Here is a 25,103-nt window from a genome sequence, read left to right as displayed (position 1 = left end):
TCCATATGTATTTATTTATTGTATTTATTTATACATCATTATCTTATTTTTATATTGTTTATTATTGCCTGTTCATACTTCCTTGCCCCCCATCCACCCTCCCCCTAAACTGTGACACAAGATTTTCACTATGTTCTCGCTGTGTATGTGACAATAAAAATCTGTAATCTCTAATCTAACTTTCTCAGATTGGCTAATTCAGGTTTTTACTAAGTGCTGTTGGCTCTGTCTTGGCACAAGACACACTAGGCCTAGTCATTTACAACCCACACTTGCTTAGGGCTAGTTACAATTGCATGTTAACCTCACATGCATATATTTTGGATGTAGAACAAAAAATGAATACCTCACATGGATATGGGAACAACATAAAAACTTTACACAGGTAGTGAATGGACAAAGGATTCCATTCCAGGACACTGGATTTGCAAGGCATAAATTCTAACCTCTGCACCACTATACCACTCTAAAAAAATGGAATTCAACTAATAATAATACTCTGAAATAGTTCATATGAAAATAGAAGCTATATGAAATTGAATAATTTAGTTGCATATGCTCCTGTAATATGCATCTGATGGAAAGCGTAAGATGCTTAATTCTCTAGTACTACAATTAATTGAGGTAGTGCAAAAAGATTGTTTGAAAATATAGCCAGCAGCCATATGGTTATTTGAGAAGGAGAACTGAAAATCTGTTTATTAATTTTAGGCAATACTGTAATATATATACAGTACTGTGCAAAAGTTTTAGGCAGGTGTGAAAAAATGCTGTAAACAAAGAATGCTTTCAAAAATGGAAGTGAAACAGCAGCACACTTTCTATTTTCCTTTCTTGCCTTTTCACAGCACACAGTGCACAAATCAGGAACAAATAATGGTCAGTCCTTTCCTCTTCTCTTTTCCTCTTTCTGTGTTTGTGTTCTCTCTTTGCTGCCTCTTTTATAGTGCACCTGGGTGTGGCAGAAGTGCTGCATGGACACCTGGAAGTACTCCAGGTGCACCCGGATCCTCTTCCAGCAGCACTTCCGCCACACTCTGGAACTCTCCAGGCACCCCCTGGCAGTGGCCATGGGCCCCAGCAGGGTTGAGCTTCCAAACTCCAAGCCTGTGGCCCTGATGCAGTCTAGGGGGCGTTGCTCTCTCATGTTCCGGGGGAGGTATTGCTGTGGACATGTCCTTTCTCCCGTTCCATTCATCAGGGCAAGGCCCCCATCTGTCTGTTACAATATATATACATATATATATATATATATATATATATATATATATATATATATATATATATATATATATATATATAATAGTGCTAAGAAAGTAAATATAGTAATAAATATAATATAAAGTTAATAATTGTTAAATATACTTCCTTCCATCCATGTTCATATAACCCAGGAAAGTGCATTATGTTAATGATAGTCACAGGATGGTGTATTCTGTATTTAAATTGAATGTCTACACTCAAGTTTGATGCAGGACTCTACAATTAAATAGCATAAAGCAAAACAGTGCTTCAAAATATGTAATATTTCATGGCATAAACATAGAACAAAAAATATATTATATTCCATAGTAAATGTAAGATATTGCATTTTATATAAGATATTATTCCAACAAAAAAAATTCCTGAAAGCTCATTTACTGTAGGTGTGTAGAAAAGGCCAGATGTGGGCCAATATTGCATACAGTTTTAGGTGTTAAAGGACAATAACATAACAAGATTGATTTGATATATCAGGATTGTGTTCTGAAACAAAATTTTAGGTATTGTGGAATGGTCATTTACCTACAACCAATCAACTTTAAAGCCAGTTTGTGAATTTACTACAGGTAGGGGTAACATCAGTGATGGTAAGAAAACAGCTTCTGGAGAACAAACTACACATTTGTCTTACCCTCAGAGCTCTAACACGGTGTCGAATATGAGTCTAGAAGTGACCACAGGTGGAAGTGCAAAACACCCTCAGCATCAGATAGTAGGTGAATATAGAGCCCAGGGAGTGCTGGTGGCAAGCTTCAACTAATGAAAGGAAGAGCCGAAATACCAAGAAAAATGAAGCATGGTTTGTTGTTTAAGGCTTGATTCTGAAATGTGGGCAAGTGAACTAGCAATACCACAAACAGTCATCAACAGTGGTCCTTTTTAGGAAGACCTCTGGAGGCATTAGCCACTTTTATTATGTCTCCTATTACTGCTTACCTGTTTTTGGTTTTCTATATTCTTTTCTGATATTTTTTTAAAGAAAAGGTACAACTGATTTATTATTGTGTCCTCTTTAAAATCATTCTCATTATAGAGATAATGCAGGACTGCCTCATTAGCTACAGGCTGATAAACACTTTAATTAAAAAAAGAAAAAATTGCATGGACAATCAACTTGTATAAGTTAATAATATATAAGCAAATATCACGGGGACCATGTCTTTGTTTGCTAGTAAATTGTTTATCCTTTTTAATACAAGAGAAGAAGAACAAATACATACTTAAATTTATATTCATAGTTAATGTAGGGCTGTGACAGGGTGCATCTGCAAAGGAAAAAAAAATTAAAGGTTACTTCCACCCTGAAAAGAAAAGAAAGGTAAATACACAGTATTTTTTGTCTATAAGCCCTCATCAGGTGTTCAACTGAAAACAAAACAGCATTTAACATATTTAGGGGGAAGGAGCAGGTGAAAGGAGAAAAAGTCAGAGTAGGTGAGAAATTGCTATTAAAGAAGATGAAGGAAGAGATTAAAAGTTTGATGGCTATTAATACTTTGACAAATTTATGATCCCAGTTTCTTCTCTTTTTCTTAGAAAGTGTATTTGAAGCCCTGTGAAAGGATACAAACAGAAATATCAGTGTGGCTATGATCATGGGATGTGAAGTGATCTACAATAGGCTCTGTGGTATTTTTGATCTGCTAGCTGTATCCCTGTTTCATCTAGGTAGACAGCAGGACACTTCAAGAAATGGAGTAAATAAGGTTTCTAGACTGGCAAGAGGCCCGGTGTTTAATATTGAATTTACCAGAAGGATCAGAAACAATGGGATTGTTTAACATATTTGAAAATGATACAGTGACTCCTGTTACACTTCAAAGTACCTGGTGAGGAAAGTAGCTCTCCTCTGTGAAGTGAGCTGTGGATTAGAATTTTATTTTTGTCCTACACCCCAGAAATGTATAGGAAAGATAAACTGAAAGTGTAAATTGGCCTTTTAAATGTGAGTGTGTAAGCAAAAGTGCCCTGCAATGGACTGCACCCCATCCAGAGTTACCACCTAACCTAAACCCAGTGCTGTCTAGGGTAACCACTGTCTCCCCTTGACCCAGTATTAGATTTTGCAGGATCAGAAAATTAATAAATTAATCTAGTTTGAAATCAGCTCAAAGATGAAATAACAAAAGAAGAAGCTTTATTGTTGGAGGGGGAATCTTCGTCAGTATGAAACTTTAATTTTAATTCAGTTTTTACTGCAACCTGGGTGAAGAAATGCTTTCTGTTTTCCATGATGAATACATTTCTCATTAGGTACTTGTCTACAGATTTATGTTAGCATTTATGTTAGCATTTTGCAGTGTTTTTTATGTTTTGTTTGATTGCCATCTATAAAACTGCAATACTGTACTATTTACTCAAAACTGATGGACTTCAATGGGTGAAACCTGAAAAAAAATCAAAGTTATGGAAGTCTCAGAAATTATTTTGTATATTTTTTTTCTCCCTTTTTATTTTGGTTCGAAGGCTCTATCTTATTTGGCCATAGACAATTTGCAAGTGTAATGCTGCTGAATTCAGGCATGTGTCTACCGCTATCTTCAAATGAGAAGATTGTGCCATAATTAAATAAGAGGGGTGTACAATGAGCGGGGATGGTGTAAGTAGGGGAGCAAGTTGCAAGTAATAAATCTCATTGAAATACAGGTTGTTTCAGAAAAAAATTCTATCTTGCTAATACTTGGTTGAGTTTAGCGGGTTTTTGGGTATTGTTTTGTTCTGTCCAGGGCACAGAATGTCCTCAAAATTGTTTCTTCAAGGGAGGCAGTTTGGTACTGGAAGACAACATCTTACAATGCTCTAAAAGTAAAATTAAAGCATTATTCAGTCTTATACATGGTACAAAATTACAGAAGCCACAATGCCAGTGTTGCTTTGCAAATTTTTAACACTCTCATTACAAGACTAACCAAAAATATCTAGCCTCAAATTAAAAATTATACATTTACAAAAACTGTTAGCAAACACAGATGATATGTAGAAGTAAAAGAATGGAAACAAAATACTATAGTTATTATGTCTTATAAATGGGATCACAAATGTTGCCTTTGATTTCTGATTTCTTATCATGTAAATTATTTGTGCAGCTAAAGCTTCATCAATACAAATAAATTCTTATTTTATCAAACTTCATGCTCTCAGTCAAACTATTTCTTCCAATTGTATTATAATCAATTAAGTATTAAGTTGCAGTGTATGAATGTAATAAGTGTCATATTTCAAAAGTACTAAAAAAAGTATTAACTAGAACTAAATTATTTGTTCCATCCTGCAGGTCTCCAATTTGTACCTTTATGACAGCGTCCTCATGCTTGCTAACGCTTTTCATAGAAAACTTGAGGATAGAAAGTGGCATAGCATGGCCAGCCTGAACTGCATGAGGAAGTCAACGAAACCATGGAATGGAGGGTGGTCCATGTTAGAGACTATCCAGAAGGTAAGGACCAACCCAAAGTGCACATGAGAAACCGTTTAAGATATTACATTAATGTTGTTGTGTTCCATTTGCATTTTTATGGAAATCTCAAAGATGTAATTACATGATGTAATAAAATAGAATTTTATTTCTGTGAGATCAAACTTTGGTCACTACATGTGTGAGGAACATTATACCTAACATTTTATTCTTGAAGTAAGTATTATCCGATTATGAGCCATGTGTACTTCTTCTGTTTTATTAAGATTTTTGATTTAGCGCCAGGAACAATGTGAATAGAAAAGCTTTTTAAACAAGATTTGAATCCCTAATACATTAATAATATTTTACTTGGTTCCAGATAGTTTGCAATGGAGTCCCAAACAGGTATGCAATGCTTCACAGGATTGCTAATGTTATCGTGAATTGATAACGTTAAATGTGCATACACAGATGTCTGCTAAGAAAAGATTAGAACATCAGGTCAGTGCTAGGTGCTAGGTTAAGCTGTAAATAAGTGGTTCTTCATTTTACTTGACCATTAGTAAGTAATTTGTCTGCAACAGGGGTAGGTTTTAGAGAAGTTCTTATCTGCTTAAGGTCGCACCATGTATGAAAGATTGTGCCTTTGTTTAACTTATCGCTGCTTGTCAACTTGTCATGGTTCCTTGGTTCCTTTCTCCAAAAAAATAGTTATATTGATTAACTACATACTAGTTCCAGTTTTTGAATAAAGGTGAGTTGCCTCCACAGGTGACAATGGCAGTTTGGGCACCGGTGTGCATTTAACAATGAATTACGTCACTGATCTAATAAATACATTAAATAAATGCTGTTTACACATATACTCGTGCATAAATTAGTTTTGCACCTGGATAGATTGCATCATTAAATTTTTCTGCTGTTCACATTCTGTGTGGCTCACTTATATTATTCTCCTCAATTTTGATTGGTACGTCTTCATCCCCAGAGCCTCGAACCTTTTCCTCTTATCTGTCAACCTCCATGTCAGCATCTACACCCACCATGCCAGGTTACCTCCTTTTTTTAACTACATTGACATGATGACTTGATTTGATTTGTTCGGCTTCCAGTGTTTTTCACAGCAGTCATAACAAAAAACAGTCATAACGTTAACCAAACCACTTTTCTTAGTTTAAATAAAGTCTGTGTAATACACTTTGCTTGATTTAAACATTATGTAAAATTAAAAACAATTATTTTATGTAGATTGTGGGCGGTCAGGAGCACATTTGGAGATCCTGAAAGACAGAGGGCTCGATCAAATCAGATATACCAAAACTGATCTCCAGTCAGCTTCAGCAGAAATTAAATGCTGAGTAAACAAACATACAAACAAAAAAGGCAAATATAAAATCAAACAAATATACTTTATAATCCAAATTTCAAGATCATCAAATAAACCCAAAGTCCATTAACCAAAGAATAATGAATGAAAAAGTACTTGTAGTAAGCAAAATTCAAAATCCAAAGAATGGCCAAAAAAGGGAGGCATAACCATACTATTGAAGCAGCCCTTACTTGAAATGCTGGCCGCTAAATAGCAAGGGAGCATTGAGAAGTTATAACCCAGGTTCAACAGATGGAGAACAAGGAACATGATTTACAGAAATGTCACACACTACAGTAACATCTGAAAACTCACAACACATTATAAAATAACTAGGAAAAAACATGAATATTGCAAAATCACCCCAAACATGATCAACAAAGTGTAATAAAACACCTAAACTTAATGATATACAGCATAACAGAGGCCTGGAACAGAGCTCTGATAAATCCATAGCACCATGAGCACCCTGATATGACAGTAGTTAGCTTTGCTCCCTTAATGCTTTATACTCTGCTTCATATTCTGCTTCATTCACTGTCCACTGTTGGAGGTTGCATGTGCTACTTCACTTTTTCCACAGCATCCCAAAGGCATGTAGGTTGAGTTGACTGTAAATCAGGAGTCGGCAACCTTTTATGGTGGAGGGCCAAATTGTCAATAATGACTCATACAGTAGTAGGCCATATAAAAAATGAGATAACATCAAATACAGACATTTATTTTAAAAACAGTTTCTCCAAGATATGGTTTAATTATAATATGTTTTTGTTTAATTAAAAGCTGTTATGAGATTCTCAAACACCAATAAGAAAGTCGTTTTAAAAGACAGTGATTTTGACATTCTTCTAGTGACAGACATGAAACTGTTTCTGCTCAAATTGTTAATTTCAACTAAGAATCTGGTCTTCACAACAATTAACTTAAGATTTGTACCTGTTAGGTCACTTCTACATTAAGCTTCTATACTTGCATTTGGTAATTTTTATTTTTGAAGAGGCCTACTTACAACTGTATGTGCTACCAAATATTGATGCCATGTGCAAAGAACACTTGCAAAGCTTCAGAAACAAATCCTGAGTAATGTGCTGTTTGTAGAGACAAAAAAAGAAACTGTGGTAAACTTAATTTTGTAGTTCACTATTGTACTGGATTTCAGTTACTTTCAGTCGCAGGACTTCTGCAATACTGTCAACATTAACAGCTAAAGGAAATTAAATTAAATGCAATTAAAAAATGACCGTCTCAATGAGATATGTCAAGCATAAAGTTTAAGCTACATTAATAATCATCAATAATGAAGTGTAAGCTTTATGGAGTTGTGGGAATGATAACATAATTAGACTTTTCATTCTGATATCAAATGGGCAAACATTTTAATGCAACATTCTGTCAGTTATGAATGGAGTTTCTTCCAAATTGTTTATAAGGTGAGACTTCCAAAAGCAAGCTAGGGAGCAGGCCCAAAACTGAGGAACTGGCAAAATTTCTAAATCTATAATGAAAGCCCAACAAGGAGAAGGGTAACAAAAAACCTTTTACCTTATATAAATAGGGCAAGTAAAGAATCTTTTTAAAAATAAGGTTTATTTAAAAAAAAAGTACAAAACAAAAACCTCAAGGAGGCACAAATAATTTGTCTAAAAGGCAACCCTAAAGCAAACAAGTCCAAATCACAGTCCAGTAATGAAAATCCTTAACGCAAGAGACAGAGGTTAACAATAAACAGAAAATTCAACCATAAACAGCGAGACTTAGAAAAGCTCTTTTAAACGACAATGGCTCCCACTCACAGGCATTTGCACTTAAAAATAAGATACATGACATCGTCACCCTGGACCTCCCAGCCCCATGGGGCTAGCACAGTTGCTCCACCAGCACTGCCTATAGTTATGCCAGCGATGTGTGGTGAGGCACTGACTCCTTGTCTGATTTACAAATATATGAACCCAAAAGAGTAACTTATTCACTGACTGCAGGCAGTCAAAATATACCATGTTAATCCTAACATTGTCACAAGTTGACAACAAAAGGCACGGAAAGTAGTAAAGGCAGTTTCTTTTAGGACAGCCACACAGCCATTCTTTTCGGGTGTACCACTACATTTGAAAAGAAGTAGTTGTCTTTTGTGCCTTAGTTTGAAGGTCTTCCATTATTTATCACTTCCTGTTTTAACTGTGTAAGAAGACGCTATATAATGCTCAACCCGCCACAGATTGGACACGGGAGACACGTCTAAAATACAAAGGGCTTTTATTTTTCTTTGTCTGTGGGCTACGCCTTCCCCATACCCACAGACACAACACAGTCCCAAGCACTAAGCACACACGTAAACAAAGCACTCTTCTTTTACCCCTTTCTGGCACCACCACTCCTCCCAGGCAACATTGTCCTCCTTTACCCGACTCTGGCTGCTGAGTGGTGGTCACTGGCTCCCTTTATAGTTCACCCGGAAGTGCTCCAGGTGCTTGATCACCAAGTTCCGGCTGCACTTCCGGGTGTGATGTATATGTTGCCCATATGGGCTCAGAAGTCCCAAACACAGCACCCCCTGGCGGTGCCTGAGGAACCCAACAGGGCTGCACCCAACTCCAATTCCCATGGAGCCCTGTGGGAAACCGAGGCATCGCTTCAACCCATGGGGGGCAGCCATCTAGCATCCAGGGGGAGGTATTACACTGTCCAGGGCTGCTCCCCCTGGATATAGTGTGCAGGGGCGGTCCGGCTGGGCATGGTCCCCAGCTGCCTGCCACAACTGAAAGTCCAGTTTTGAGAAAGCTTAGATATATAATCTTCAATTTTGGCAGTCAGTCAGAGCAAAAAATAAAAATAAACGGACTGCTGCAGTGCACATGACTTTCTGATATTGCTAACTTATTGGAGCCTGGAGCTTCTGCGTAGAACAAACACCTGTTGGGCTCACATCCACCCCCTTCAGTGCGGCACGATACAGTCTAATCAGCAAGACTAAATATGTCAGACAAATTCATTAAACATATTAGCCAGAATGTGGAAAGTCAGGGTTTATAATTAACGTGTCAGCAAAAATTATATTGGCGACATACAGAGAGAGAGCAACAGGCACGCGCCAATTGCATGCATCTACCCAGTGTGTGAGGGATAGCGCAGTCCGAGGGGAGGTGAGGCTTGTTGGTGCCACATCTCACATTTCTCCCCTGCATTTGAACAGGAAATGCACAAATTCAATGATTTTGACTATAAAAATGATTACAATTATTAGAATCAATAGAAAACAAATTTATAGTACATACCAGTGGACAAATTTATTTTATGTTATCATTATTAGTTTTTTTACTTTTCATGATGGCAGTTGAGGCTCTGAAACCGCATGCCCCTGAGTTATGCCACTGATTTGAGTAGCTATTTAGAGCTTCTGTTGTGTTGTTTTATATCTAAACAGTGTTAACATGGTTGAAATACATGGATGTGCTTTATAATTGGTAGTTTTTTGTAACAGAAATTGAAAATATGAAAAAAACATTCACAAAACTTGTAACCATGTACATAAACACCAAACCTCCACACACTACATAAGTATATGGTGTTCATGTATTTATAGAACTTTTTCCATTGCTATCATGCTGATGGTTAACATCCCATACCTCCAAGAAAGATGTTTCCACAGTTAATGTTTGTAATGTTAAAAGTTGATATATTTCAGATTAATTATGTTGACAGACTGCAAAATTATGAAAAAATAGTGTTCTTCCAAAATGTAATGGGTCAATTAGCATCAAGACAGTGGATGTATTACATCAAATGTTAGAATGTCCCAAACAATGTCAGAAAGGGAGTGAAGCATTTCATTACACACTGAATGTAAACTAATCTCTTTTGCAAATAAATTTTGTAATTGTATGGTCATAACATACTTGTATATCTGCTTAGATTTAACAAAGAAGGTCTGTGTAGTGCCAGGCTTTTTGTTTCTTTACTCTGTTCAGAATTTTATTGTAGGCACGGCTAGAAAAAAGTTTATTTGAATCACATCCTGTGGATAGGAAATAGAAACTCTTCAGGCGCTTTTCAAATAAATCCAAACCACATTTAGAATATTTTTCAGTGATGTTACTTAACAAATGCAATTTTATGTCGTGTATTATTCAAGAAAGCAGTCGTATGAAATAATTATTCAATGTATGCAAATTCAGAATTGCTTAATCATCCGAAGATCCACGTCTCCTTCTGTCTTAGATTTATTCTTTTTTACAAATCTGCTTGTCTCTTCTATTTTCAATTACTGACCCAGTATTTCAGTGATACACACACAACACACTTATCCATGACTTTACTGCTATTGTTGTGAAGATTTCAAACTAATGTCATTGTTATTTTTGATTCCAACAAAGCAGAAATCCTGAAGGGATCACAACAAACTTAAGGTTGATTTAATTAAATTGAAAATTACAAAGCCCCGTGACCCTGTGTTCGGATTCAGCGGGTTGGAAAATGGATGGATGGATGGAAAATTACAAAATAAAGATATTTCTATAACATCAACATAAATTAGAATTATTAAAGACTAAATGTTTGTTTTACCATTTTCTTAAAGAAAGTAACAGCACTTTAACATCAGATAAATAAATGGAAGAAAATATTGTGGGCGCTTAATTTATATATGAAGTATGATCGTCTGATCCTTTGTAAGCATAAAAATTTCCGTAGGTCAATCCAAGAGTAGATAAGTGCACTTTAACATTATATATTGCTTTTTTTCTAATGCTAGCCTATTTAGCAGTGCCACAGTTTTGTATAGTAAGTATATTTCAGCATAAACATAAGTCTTTGTTTCCATGGAAAGTGCTTTTTGATTACTGCAGGTTTGTTTGTTTGATTGCATAATTATATCCATCAGAATTCTCAACATTTTAAAAGCTATTTTAAAATAGTATATTAAATGATGGATTGAAAAATATATTGTCCAAATGGTGAAGGAATGCTGGGAAGAAAGTTAATACCAAATTGGAACTAGGAATGGAACGGGCCATATACAGACCATATAAGAAAAGAAAAACACGCTGGTGAAAGAAGAACCCATCTAAAAATGTTTCTAAAGGAATGATAGTCACTGTAGGCAGAAGAAAATTCTCAAGGGGCATCAAACTAAGGGACGTGCCATGAGTAACTGGCATTGTGCTATCCTTATACCCATAATCCAATAGACATCATAAGAGAGTCTTTAATTGTGATCATGATGCACAATAACAATTATAATTAGCTGACTCTTCAAGAGAAATGAGGAGTGCAGCAGAATAAGCTGAGTGCCAGATCTCTCATTTGGGGCCCTACAAAAATGTCCTGCCCTTAAATGGTGTTGTTCCAGGTTGTTACCTACCTGATTGCTTGGCAGAGCTCTTTGAGTTAATAGTTGGGAATCGAGTAGTACAATATATATGTAGATGTGCATCCATCTGCCAAGTCATCATTTTTTTAATTGGCTTTGCTTATTAAAAGCTTAGCAGAATTCGGCTTAAGACAGGATCCAGCACTGGATGGGACACCAATCAATTGCAGTTCACATTTGCATGGAAATTAATACTCAATGAAACTAGAATAACAGAGAGATGTAAAGAAAAATACTTATCGAGAAAAGGAACCACCCCTTGAAAGGAGTGGATTACCACAGGTAACCCACGTTGAAAAATAATAAGGAAAGAAAAAACACACACCAGTGCTCATTCCTGCATCTGGTCAAAATGAAGACTACTTTTTGTGGTGAGGAGTACAAGAAGAAATGTGTTTAGGGACAGCTTCACTGATCTTTACTTTCAGTCCCGAGGATGGAACAGGAAAAAATGACCATGTTATATCCAAACCTTTTTCCCCATGTACTTTTCAAATGAGTCCCCTAAAGAGACACACTATACCATTGCACATGACAAAGGTCAGGGGGATAATGAACTCTGCATACAGTGTATACTCAGTTATCTCTAATTTACACATAATTACATATATGCACTCATAAATTTTAATGATAATGTTATAATTAGAACATTTTAATGGGTTTCATTTGTATATATTAAAATTCAGTACAATTTGTAAGGAACATTATAGGGTTACACTGGCATCTAAATAGAATATCTGACAGACCATCAGTGCACACTTTTCAGCTAAAAAATAAAATCACTCAAAATGAAAATTTCAAAGACCTTTGACTTGATGTACTGTACTCCTTAACTTGATTGATTTCATTTTTCATAGCTTTCATGTAGCCGGTATACTCAGACAATTAGTGTCTATAAACTCCTGGTATTCACCATATATGAAATTATAAATAAATACAGATTCAGCAATTTCTATTTCCTAAACCACAAGGTCACAGGGAAGCTGGAGCCTATTGCAGCAAGCATTGGGCACAGAGTGAAAACACAAACACACACATAAACACACAGTAGGGCCAATTCAACATCACCTGCACATCTTAGGACTGTGGAAGGAAACCAAAACAACCAGAGGAAATCCAGGTGGACTTGGGGAGGACATGCAAAGTCCACACAGGGACTTCCAAGAACAGGAATCCCAGCCTCATGTTGTGAGACAGCAGTTCTACCACTGCGCCACCATGTCACCTGACTAAGCAATATACTGTATAGTTGATAATGCAGGTGTTTCTTAGCATTTCTTTCAATTAGATAAAGTGTTTGAGCTGCTACCAATTTAATGTTTGTACAGAACCTATAGCTCATGTACAAAGTGCAAGACAAAAAAGAAGGCATTTTTTCATTTCATGGCTTTTTATTATTGTATCAGCATACATTTGCAAAATTAAGTGATCATGGATCATAGGTAAGTTTTTCCTGAGGGACAGTAGAACAATTTAAATACTACTGACTGAAAAGAAAAGAAAAGATGGAATATACTGAAAATGCTGAACAGGAATTTGTGTCTGCATTATAAAGAATAATTATTTCAAAAATGTATGGTGCTGAACAGGCAACACGGTGGCACAAGTGTCTCCATAGCATCAAAATTAAAGATTCAAATCCATACTAGGCTGGGCTAATGTCTAAAAGAGTTCCCAGGTGCCCTCCATGTTATTGCAGATTTTACTTTATTTTCTTTCATCATTTTAAATGTTATGTTGCTATGAGACTATAAATTGATCTGGTGTGAGTATCACCCTGGCCATGGCCATTTCATAGCTTGTACCTGTCCTGGACTCTGGCCTGTCACTCCATCATATTGGATTAAACAGGTTTAGTGAGTAAATGACAGGATGAAATCTCAGCTGTATAATTTAATATGTTAGAGTTGATACTTTTGTTTTATAGCATGAAGCAATGTGTTTAAGTATCAAGAGATTTATTCTCAGACATGGACAATAAAACAGACACAAATGTTGTTATGAATACAGTTGCTGCACAGTTATAATTGCTGCTAAATAAATATTACATTTTTCATCTGTCATTAGAATTTAAAACAGTAAAATGTTGATAGGTAAACTATTAAGTTTGTATAAAGGTCATTTTATGTTCATATTTTATTCAATTTTTCATATGTATAAGATGAGCTAACAACCTGTTAATTAAAGTTAAAATTACTTTTTGAAGTTTTAATTGTAGTAACTATGAAATGAACATTACAAAGCGGTTTATTTAGTCAAGTAAATACAATTTAAAACATTGAAATAGACATAGACTGTTTTAGTTACTGCATATTTTATCAAATAAACCTTGATTTTACAGTGCATCTGGAAAGTATTCACAGCGCATCACTTTTTCCACATTTTGTTATGTTACAGCCTTATTCCAAAATGGATTAAATTCATTTTTTTCCTCAGAATTCTACACACAACACCCCATAATGGCAACGTGAAAAAAGTTTACTTGAGGTTTTTGCAAATTTATTAAAAATAAAAAAAATGGGAAATCACATGTACATAAGTATTCACAGCCTTTGCTCAATACTTTGTCGATGCACCTTTGGCACCAATTACAGCCTCAAGTCTTTTTGAATATGATGCCACAAGCTTGGCACACCTATCCTTGGCCAGTTTCACCCATTCCTCTTTGCAGCACCTCTCAAGCTCCATCAGGTTGGATGGGAAGTGTCGGTGCACAGCCATTTTAAGATCTCTCCAGAGATGTTCAATCGGATTCAAGTCTGGGCTCTGGCTGGGCCACTCAAGGACATTCAGAGTTGTCCTGAAGCCACTCCTTTGATATCTTGGCTGTGTGCTTAGGGTCATTGTCCTGCTGAAAGATGAACCGTCGCCCCAGTCTGAGGTCAAGAGCGCTCTGGAGCAGGTTTTCATCCAGGATGTCTCTGTACATTGGCTGCAGTCATCTTTCCCTTTATCCTGACTAGTCTCCCAGTCCCTGCCGCTGAAAAACATCCCCACAGCATGATGCTGCCACCACCATGCTTCACTGTAGGGATGGTATTGGCCTGGTGATGAGCAGTGCCTGGTTTCCTCCAAATGTGACGCCTGGCATTCACACCATAGAGTTCAATCTTTGTCTCATCAGACCAGAGAATTTTCTTTCTCATGGTCTGAGAGTCCTTCAGGTGCCTTTTGGTAAACTCCAGGCGGGCTGCCATGTGCCTTTTACTACGGAGTGGCTTTCATCTGGCCACTCTACCATACAGGCCTGATTGGTGGATTGCTGCAGAGATAGTTGTCCTTTTGGAAGGTTCTCCTCTCTCCATAGAGGACCTCTGGAGCTCTGACAGAGTGACCATCGGGTTCTTGGTCACCCCCCTGACTAATGCCCTTCTACCCCGATCGCTCAGTTTAGATGGCCGGCCAGCTCTAGGAAGAGTCATGGTGGTTTTGAGCTTCTTCCACTTACGGATGATGGAGGCCACTGTGCTCATTGGGACCTTCAAAGCAGCAGAAATTTTTCTGTAACCTTCCCCAGATTTGTGCCTCGAGACAATCCTGTCTCAGAGGTCTAAAGACAATTCCTTTGACTTCATGCTTGGTTTGTGCTCTGACATGAACTGTCAACTGTGGGACCTTATATAGACAGGTGTGTGCCTTTCCAAATCATGTCCAACCAACTGAATTTACCACAGGTGGACTCTAATTAAATAGCAGAAACATCTCAAGGATGATCAGGGGAAACAGGATGCACCTGAGCTCAATTTTGAGCTTCATGGCAAAGGCTGTGAATACTTGTGTACATGTGCTTTCTCAATTTTTTTATTTTCAATAAATTTGCAAAAATCTCAGGTAAACTTTTTTCATGTTGTCATTACGGGGTGTTGTGTGTAGAATTCTGAGGAAAAAAATGACTTTAATCCTTTTTGGAATAAGGCTGTAACATAACAAAATGTGGAAAAGGTGATGCGCTGTGAATACTTTCTGGATGCACTGTATGTGACCATTTCTATTTTTCTGCACTTTAGGAGTCATAGTAGACTCTAAGCTATCAACTTCCAGACAATATTCAGAAGCCATTAAGAAGGCAAACAGAATGTTAGGTTATATAGCATAATGTGTGGAGTACAAGTCCAAGGAGGTTATGCTCAAGCTTTATAACACTCTGGTGAGGCCTCATCTGGAGTACTGTGTACTGTTTTGGTCTCCAGGCTACAAAAAGGACATAGCAGCACTAGAAAAGGTCCAGAGAAGAGCGTCTAGGCTGATTCCGGTTCTACAGGAGTTGAATTATGAGGAAAGATTAAAAGAGCTGAACCTTTTCAGTTTAAGCTAAAGAAGATTAAGAGAAGACATGATTGAGGTGTTTAAAATTATGAAGGGACTTGGTACAGTGAATCAGGACTGTTATTTTAAAATGAGTTCATCAAGAACACGTGGACACAGTTGGAAACTTGTTAAGGGTAAATTTCGCACAAACATTATGAAGTTTTTCTTTACACAAAGAACAATAGACACTTGGAATAAGCTACGAAGTAGTGTGGTAGACAGTAAGACTTTAGAGACTTTCAAAACTCAATTTGATGTTTTTTTGGAAGAAATAAGTAGATAGGACTGGCGAGCTTTGTTGGGCTGAATGGCCTGTTCTTGTCTAGAGTGTTCTAATGTTCTAATGCACTTGTAAGTTAGTTTGCAAGTAGAGTGTTAGTGTGTCTTTATATTTAAGAACCTACCCACCTAAAGTAGTTCATTAGTTAATTTGAGACTCTGAATGTGTAAGTATTGGTGAATAGAAAGTGACGTTTGCATTGTGGACATTATTGTTGGGATACACTTTTGCTTCACACAATTCTAATTTAAAACAGACAGGATGAGAAATTAGATGACTGTGCAAATAAACTACTTTGGGTTTAAAAGGCATTCTGAAGATCACACCTCAAATCAGAAGAAGGGGTTGTGGTTTACATTCCGGTGTGTTTGCTAGCCTGCTTGTTTTACTTAATTACTTAGTACAGTGTAAGCAATACTAGAGGACATTTTGCTAGCAGACATTCCACAGGTTTCATTTATAATATTTAGTCATGAAATATATGTTTGGATAAATACCTCACAATTTTATGATGGAAAAGGATGTTAAAAATAATGTTGATGAGACATATCAGTTATTGTTACCTACTTGCATTCTCATACTTTATGATTTTAATAGGGACGAATTAATGGATTAACCGGAATGATGGATTTTCGTGATGATGGATCTAATCCACATGTCCAATTTGAGATCCTTGGCACCAGCTACAGTGAGACGTTTGGCAAGGATGTGCGTAGGGTGAGTGAACCTATCTAATTCATCAGTGAACTCAGCTATTGCCATTTTGAATATTTTCACTTTCATTTAATATTACAATGATAGAAATTGTAATATAGTTATAAAGTTGTTTGGGATATGACATGTTCTCATAAGCATTCCTAAATGTAGTGGGTTTCATATAATTGTCTTGAAAAACACTGTTAATCAAAAGTAAATGAAATACATAACTAAAAAGTAATGATGTACAATTCTTGCTATATTTTTGGTCATTCTTACTATATCTATGGATTACAGAATATAAGGAGCTAAATTTTGTGTCATACTGTCAGGTTCTCTTTTTGGGTTCCATTCTAATGAATAGCTACTTAAGTCTGAATTGAATCTCCAGATTCTAATTTATATGGCTGATTTCAGTAATCAGTGGGAACAAATTTCAATTAATCAATCTTTATGCTACATAGTGCCATTCATACAACATCACAAGGCATGTTCCATACCAAACAAGGAAATGTTTGAAAATAAACATTAAACGCAAAACATTTAAATATACAGTGCACTTATTGAATAAAGAATAGAATAGATTAGTGCAATGAAGTAGATGAGAAACCTGCAATACAGTACACCAGTACAGTTGAATAAAAGAATGTAGTGAGAATATAAGATTTAAATGGGAGAGGGAGGAGATGAATCTTTATGGAGACAGACAGACATACCTGGAGCAAGAGACAGAGAGAGAGAGAGAGAGAGAGAACCAGAGAGCAGGAATCACAAAGCTGAATGAGTTCTCACCAAGAGACAAAAAAGATGTCTCTGGGATAGAAAGAATGTCAATGGTGGATGATGTCATTTATCTGAAAGGTTAACAAGATGCAAGTGACAATGACAGATAACCTGAAGTTTTGAAATTAACAGTTTAGTAAATCAGAATGACAGTGTTAATCATAAATTCCGTACTATATAGTTGTTCAGAATATTTGCACCAGATGAAAGGAGATGTTCACATTGCCTTTAGTCATACCCTGATTTCTAGAAAAAGTATTTTGTACTTTTTCAGTCATTTCATAACCTGGATTATTTAGTACATGGTTGTGGGGAACCATAATGAATCATGGAAATGTGAGACTTAAGGAAGGAACCAACCCTGGACAAAGAATAAGAACTAAGATCTGGCCAGCTGACAGCACTGGGAGAGAAAAAATATATTATTTAGTGTCTTGTCTCACATTTCCAGATAGCAGGTTTCTATTTCTGGGTCAGTTAGTGTCTGTGTGGAATTTGCATGTTTCTCTCTCTGACTATGTTTGATCCCCTCTGGTGTTATAGTATCCTCTCCAATTTCAAAGATGAACATACTGTGTTAAGTTAATCTGAGACTCTAACTGGCCTGGTAACAATAAGTATGTTTGTGTGTATCAGTGTACCTGCAGCAAACTGGCAAACTTTCCCATTCATAAATATGTGTATATATTAGGAAAGCTTTAAAAGGGATTTAATTAAAACCATGCTTATGATAGCCAAAGCTGTTGTCTTTCTGTGTTATGATGCTGCCAGTTTTAGGCTATGTCTGATGAAAATGAAGTGCACTTCAGTTAATGTTTGGGACATAGCCAACTTGAGAGCTTAAAAGATTGACTAGTTTTGTCCAATATATCTTGTGTTTTTCTAATTCAGCACAATGTGAAATGATTCACAAATACAAAAACTGGTGATGGAATACATGCTCCCTCAAAATTGAATACATTTCAAATTTAATAAGCTGAAAGCTCACTCCAATTTCCTTTAACATTTTTTGCTGAAATTTCAAAACTGAGTTAAAATGTTAAGTGAGAAATAATAACTGTACGATAATATGTTTCAAAGAATATTAAGTAAAAAGTGAGTCTGATGTTTTTGAGGTATGATTAATACAGTCATTTCCAGGTAAACATAACCAATGTCTAGATATATTTTGCTTGGTACAAGAAATGAGACATCAGCGTCAATGACATTTAGCTGAAATTGATGGCTAAAGAGAACGCATTGATGTTCTATATTAACTTTCACTTACAATGAAATGCATATTGTAAACCTATGTACATTATCTATGTGTGTTACTGGAAACCGGATAAGAAATCTATATTGGTTTCTTAGAATTGTTGTGCAGACAGGAGGACTCTATAAATTCATGTGAAAAGGTTACAGAAATGTTAAGAGCTGAAAAGCATTAGGAACAGCAAAAGCTAAAGTTTGCTTTAATATTTTTATCAGTTGTAAGAGTCAGCCAGAGTCTATCCAAGCAGCATCAGATGTAAGGCCAGAGCCATCCATTGTTGAGATGCCAGTGGGACGTGCATGCACTCACCACGCTCATTAATACCTGGCCAATACCTGCATACCTTTGGGATGAAATCCGAAAGTCTTAATGGGACCAAATCACTCCTCTTAAAATCATAAGGCTTTTGTTACAGAATAAAGTCTATTTTATGCTTGAAAGTAATATAAAAGTTTATATATTGGAAACTGATGTGTAGCTTTACTACATTTGTACTTCAGCACAATTTACTGCTTTATGGACATATTACTGCAACTTGAAAATTATTTGAAAGAATATGGCATGGGGGATACAAACCTATGTCAGACATCCACTAACTTCTGTCTATCTGGTCCTTTGGCAGAGAACAACCAACATTTCCAGGTCAAATTTTTTCTTTAAATCATCCTCACCTTCTGTAATGTGTAAGGGGCACTGTTAAATTCTCTGTTTACAAACATTGAATAAAAAAATAATATATCCTGAATTGCATTACAGTTTTTCTTTTGGTATTGTAAGGTATCAGAAAACAAACTGCTACATCTCAGATATGTTGTGTATATTTAACTTTTCTGTTGTCATTTCCCACAATTAACTTTCGCTTAAGCAGATTTAGAATAAGGGAGGATGTTAGAATATTGTGTAACTTGGCAATAAACTTGTCAAACCGACAACAAAAAATCTTAATATAAATATGTGGATTTTTTTCTTAGTACTGTATCTTAAAGGAATAACATCAGGTAAACCCAAAGCAAACTCCTGTGTGGTGAAATAAGTGAGTATGAATAGAGAGACTTATTTAATTTTAATTAAAACTAACACCTATGACACATTCTTTACACGTATGAGGAAAGTACTCTGAATTTAGAGTGAACAGGATTCCATTTTTATATACTGAATTTCCATTGCTACAATAAATCCCAAATGTTTTAATATATTTTCACCCAATCACTGTTTATTATTTTTTCAAAAATAGGGTATAAGCTCTTTTACACATCACATACATACCTAAGCTTATCATAACCCTTCTGATTATTTCTACTAATATTTTGGTTGTGTCTTTTTTTCCTAGTTGTGGACATTTACTTTTCATGAGTGCCTCCAGTTTGTGTGTGTGATCTCATGGGCATCTCCATTGAGTTGTTTTGTTTTTTTTGGACATGGCCATTTCAAAGATTCAGTTCACTAGAATTTTACCTGTTGCCAGGTGTATGTTGCATATTCTATGTACTGTGTGATTCAGTGGCATAGCTAGCTTGCTTAAAGCCCCTGTGCAGTCCCCGTGAGGTGGGGCCCTTCTGTCTAGCATAACTCTTAGTAATTAGTAATAGTAGTGTTTGGCTCCAGCAGACCCCCGTCACCCTGTACTTAGGATATAGCGGGTTGGATAATGGATGGATGGATAGATGTATACTGCCTGAGTGGGCCCCCCAAGCTCGTAGGCCTTTATGCTTTGCACAGTCTGCAGAAGCCATTGCTATGCCAGATGTGTGATATTGTGTCAGTTATGATGTAAAAAATGGCTGTACAGTATTAAATGCATTTGAGAAAAATAAAGGAAAAATCAAGCAAGAAAATAATTCCAGTTCTTCTAGTTAGAAATTTCTGGCATTGACCTTAGTTTTGTTTTGAGTATGGATTTAGCAAATTTACTTGAAGTTAACATTTGATCTCCTATCTTCTTGAGTTTTGAAGTTAGCTATGCCCTTTTGTTGCGTTCCTTTAGTCTATTCAAGTGTCCTGAATATCAGTGTCCTTTGGCATTATTTTTTACACTTCACTATTATGCATCAGTTTGTTGGTGACATGATCATGATGCCATCTTGTGCCAGATTCATACTTGTGACTGTTTTGTTTATAGCAACAACAACCATTGCTGGTCACATTTGACTGCAGCACTGAGTGTGATGTTCTTGTTAATGATGTTATCTAAGATCTAACATTTGGAAAATATTCACAAAAATCTTACAAAAATTATTCAGAAAAAAACATTAATTATAGTTTTTTTTAGGGAAAGTAATACACACATAGTCAGGACTTCCGTATTGTATTTTTGCAACTATTAATTTTTGCTCCACTTATTGTGCCTTGACAATTGGCTTTCTTTTGACCTTGTACTTTAGACATCTGCCTATTTTAACTACCTTTTATTTGTTTTGCCCCTTTTGGCACCTTAATTTTCCGTCCTTTTCAAATCAGTGTTCTTCTGGGCAAGCTTTACCATCTGCTCACAACACCAAGTTGATTTAATAGAAGTGGTCTTCCATGATTTATATAGAAAAGTCTTAATGCTCATGACACCAGCCATAAATATCTTTTGAATTTTGGATCAATTACTGAAATAGCTATAAGTTTTGATCATTCCTTTTTAGCTCTATGTAAGTCAACAGATTTTTAATTTGTTGGGAAATCTGATTTTATTGTATATTATTGTTGAAAAAAGACCGTCACTTGTCAAGCTTTTTCAGATGATAGATTAATAACTTCATAATCCATCTTTTGATTAGATGGGATGTTTACTGTTTGAATAACACATTTGCTTTGCACAATTAAAAAGTGTCACATTTGCAAGGCTTAAACTAATTATATGTTCTTCTGGGTGCATTTTATTACTAGGAAATGCTCAAGAGCTTTGCTTGCAAGAAGATAATAAAAAAGGATGTTGTGCTTTGTTTTTAATAAAATCACAGCTTCAGTGGCACATTGTGGATTTGCATGTGTGTGTTTGTTTTTTGTTTTCTTCTTAACAAATTCTTTTATTTTTTACTTTGTATTTTAATAAAGCAATAATTCAGGACTCTTTTTAAATAATGAGTTTTACTCACAGGAATTTCATGTAGTGATATTTAAGAATATTTGCATAGGGTGACATGCAAGCCATCGTTACTTCCTGCTTTGCACCAAAATCTTCTCAATAGTTTTAGCTGCCTGTTATTCTAGAATTGAGGTAATCAGGTTCATTACATGGATGGAAGTTAAATAATATGTCAGCATAGTGTTTAGTGTCAGATTGTTATACCTCCTGGGTTTGATGCCCCACTTTGTCACCGTCCCTCTGTTTTTGTGTAGGTGATCTTGTATCCTCCATCATCTCAAAGACATACAGGTTAGAGCAAATGGTGATTTCCTTGGTATACCTGGCTGTGCGTGTATGCATGTGTGTGTGAGTGAGTGTGCATGCGTGTACAGTTTACAAAAAAATTAAGTAATGCATTTTACAACCCAATATATAATGCTAACAAAAATGAGTCTCTGTTGATAATTGTATTATAGGCAACACTAGTACAGTCCCTTACCTAATAATAAATTAATAGGGAGCAGCAATTTGAAAACATGCTTAGAAAAATAAATGAGAACACTTTATTACAAGCATTAAAGCATTTGAGTATTACATTTAGCTATTTACCACTTGAATGCTATCCATGCTGTTCCTTCATATTAAAATTACCTTCCTTATTGTGGCTTTAGCCCATTTTCGTTATAATGTATGCTTTCTATAAAAGTGAAAACTAAAATTGCCAGTTAAGCTGGCGGAATATACCCAGTGTTACTTTTCAACAGGGTGATGTCAACCTGATGATTAATATGGAGTCATCTTGCTTAATTAAGTCATTGTCATTAAATGTTTCTAGGGACTATTCTGTATATACAGTAATAGTAGGTGATGATGGTGTACTATTCTTCAACCAATTGCATGACAGCTAAACAACTTATAACTTTAAAGGGTAGTCTTACTAACATGGCATTTAGCAATGCTCTGCAAGAGAAATATTCATTGCTTTCCTGTACATAAAGTTTGATGTGTTCCTGAAAAAAAAGCCCCTGACTATGTCACCCGACTGCTCCTCTAATTGCTCAATACGCTGTCCTGATGCATTGAGAGAGGTGTCGACTAGAGAATACTCCTTCATGAAATATACTTGCTCTAGGGTAACAGCATTCATTTCATATTTGTGAATTTATTTTCTTCCGTGATGCCTAACTTTAAACATTTTGACATAGGAATTCATTTTCACGTGTCTGCCCAGTTCACTTGGATTTAGAGGGTTTCAAGGGTAAGTTTGCTTTTAAGTAGTAACTCAACAAAATTTTAAACTACAGACCTTAAAATTGTACCTTTCATTTCACATTATTAAACTGCTAAGACGCAAAATAAAGAATTTGCTTGGTACTGACTGCAAAAAATATTTGTCTTCCCCTTTAATGAAAGGTCGTTTCATGAGTATTGTCAGTGATATCAAGCTATGCTCCTCATCGTGAATTTTCCTTTTTCAGACTGCAATGGAAATTTTTTTAGAATTTAGAAAACATTTAAGAGCTTAATGCACTCTTCACCTCTAATTGTATATACATAAGAAGGGATTCAGATATGTTTTAAGTAATAAAATATACTGAAATCTGTTTATTCACCACATCAAATAAGTCCTGTAAACTATCACAAGATGAAACGGTCAGCAATTGGCAAGTCTCAGAATAGGAGGAAGATACTTGTTTTAGTCGAGTGGGATTTTGTCTTTCTTTATTTAGAATGAGTTGACAAAAAGAACAACCTGTAACCTCTCCAAGTTGTCTCCCTCAATAAGCTGTTTATGTAGGCATCAATCATTTTCATTAAAAGGGGAACAATTTACTATAGATTACCTCAAATTAATTGCTGTTTACCTTGCAAATGAGAGTGTTTTTTAGGACTGACAAAACAGATAAACCCTTGTTATTTTATTTCTTGTTGTAGCACTATGAACGTTCAGTAGCACCAAGCTCCTGGAAAGGAAACACATCAATGGATCCTAACATAACTGGACAGAGTGTTACAAAACAAGTTTAAACTCATTATGCTCAATGCTCATTTTGTAAATTGAGATGAAATTATGACAATCGAGTAAGCACCGACCTCTAAAACTTGAGTGACTTTTTTTTTTTGCACCTTTCAAATTTAACATTCTATTTCCTACTCACTGAACAGTTTACACCTGAATCTAATGAAAGCATTTAGACTGGAATAATAAGACATAGGCAGTCAGCATGTGAAGAGTTAGATTTGCCCATTGTGTAAAATGTTTAAAACCTGGGTGTCTTACGTTCAGTAATTAAAATCTAAACTACGAAGGTCCCATATTTTGTTGATACATTTTCTTCAAAAAGTTAAACATACTTTCAGGTTTACTATTTGAATAGGAGATTAGACATGTTAAAGTAATACAAAGGAAATTTACATGACCTCAGATGTTATTTTATGTTAAAAATACTACAGTAAGCATAGAAGAGCATGCAAAGCAGAAATGATTGCACAAGATATTGAATGGCAGGATATATACAGAGTTAACATAATATACACTACACAATATACTAATTGGGGATTATGTACAGAGTAGTACATACAGGTAATAGCTTGTCTCATATGTATGGTGTTGTTGAAAATTACTGTATTTACTGCGTGCAAAAAGAGTTATTTATCATTCCCAGACCTGGTTAGTCCAACACAGGGCCATGGGCTGACAGAGCTATTCAGAAAGCACTGGGTACAAGGCAAGGACCAATTCTGGATGAAGTCCTTTTCAGGGCCCATTTCACCACTTACTAACACCATAGCCGGCCCTAGACAATTTCGAGCCTGAAGCAAACTGATACCGAGGGCGCAGTGGGCCCCCTCCAGCTGTGGGCCCGAAGCGGTTGCTTTGTTCGCTTCGCCCTAAGGCCGGCTCTGCTAACACATTGACCAATTTAGATTTGTCAAATATGCATGTGTAATTTTACCAATACACATTTAAAAATATTAACAACAGGTAAACATCAAGGACATTCAAGGTCTTTAAAACTATATGAGATAGATAGATAGATAGATAGATAGATAGATAGATAGATAGATAGATAGATAGATAGATAGATAGATAGATAGATAGATAGATAGATAGATAGATAGATAGATAGATAGATAGATAGATAGATAGATAGATAGATAGATAGATAGATACTTTATTAATCCCAAGGGGAAATTCACAATTCACTGCAATAATAGCAATATTATTTAGGGGTAAAACAATTTACAAAGGCATGTATCTTTTAGTCTTTCTCTTTTTTCTTATCTGTGGGTCTCTAGTTTCAGAAGTCTGCCTGATTAATCTTATCACCTGT

At 35.8% G+C, this 25,103-nt stretch overlaps 1 protein-coding gene across 2 annotated transcripts in view; it reads left to right on the top strand.

Moving 5' to 3' along the window:
- LOC114646859 (glutamate receptor ionotropic, delta-1-like) overlaps positions 1-25,103 on the top strand; it is a 1,476,314-nt gene that overhangs the window by 1,235,121 nt on the left and 216,090 nt on the right. For both annotated transcript variants that reach the window (XM_028795229.2, XM_051922843.1), the window contains exons 7-8: positions 4,538-4,699; positions 16,580-16,699. In XM_028795229.2, the coding sequence (XP_028651062.1) occupies positions 4,538-4,699; positions 16,580-16,699 (282 nt within the window). The remainder of the gene's footprint in view (positions 1-4,537; positions 4,700-16,579; positions 16,700-25,103) is intronic.

This window comes from Erpetoichthys calabaricus, chromosome 2, assembly GCF_900747795.2.
Source record: "Erpetoichthys calabaricus chromosome 2, fErpCal1.3, whole genome shotgun sequence".
Lineage (NCBI taxonomy): Eukaryota > Metazoa > Chordata > Cladistia > Polypteriformes > Polypteridae > Erpetoichthys > Erpetoichthys calabaricus.
The sequence above is the reverse complement of the archived record's forward strand: the minus strand, read 5'-3'. Positions and strand labels throughout refer to the sequence as shown.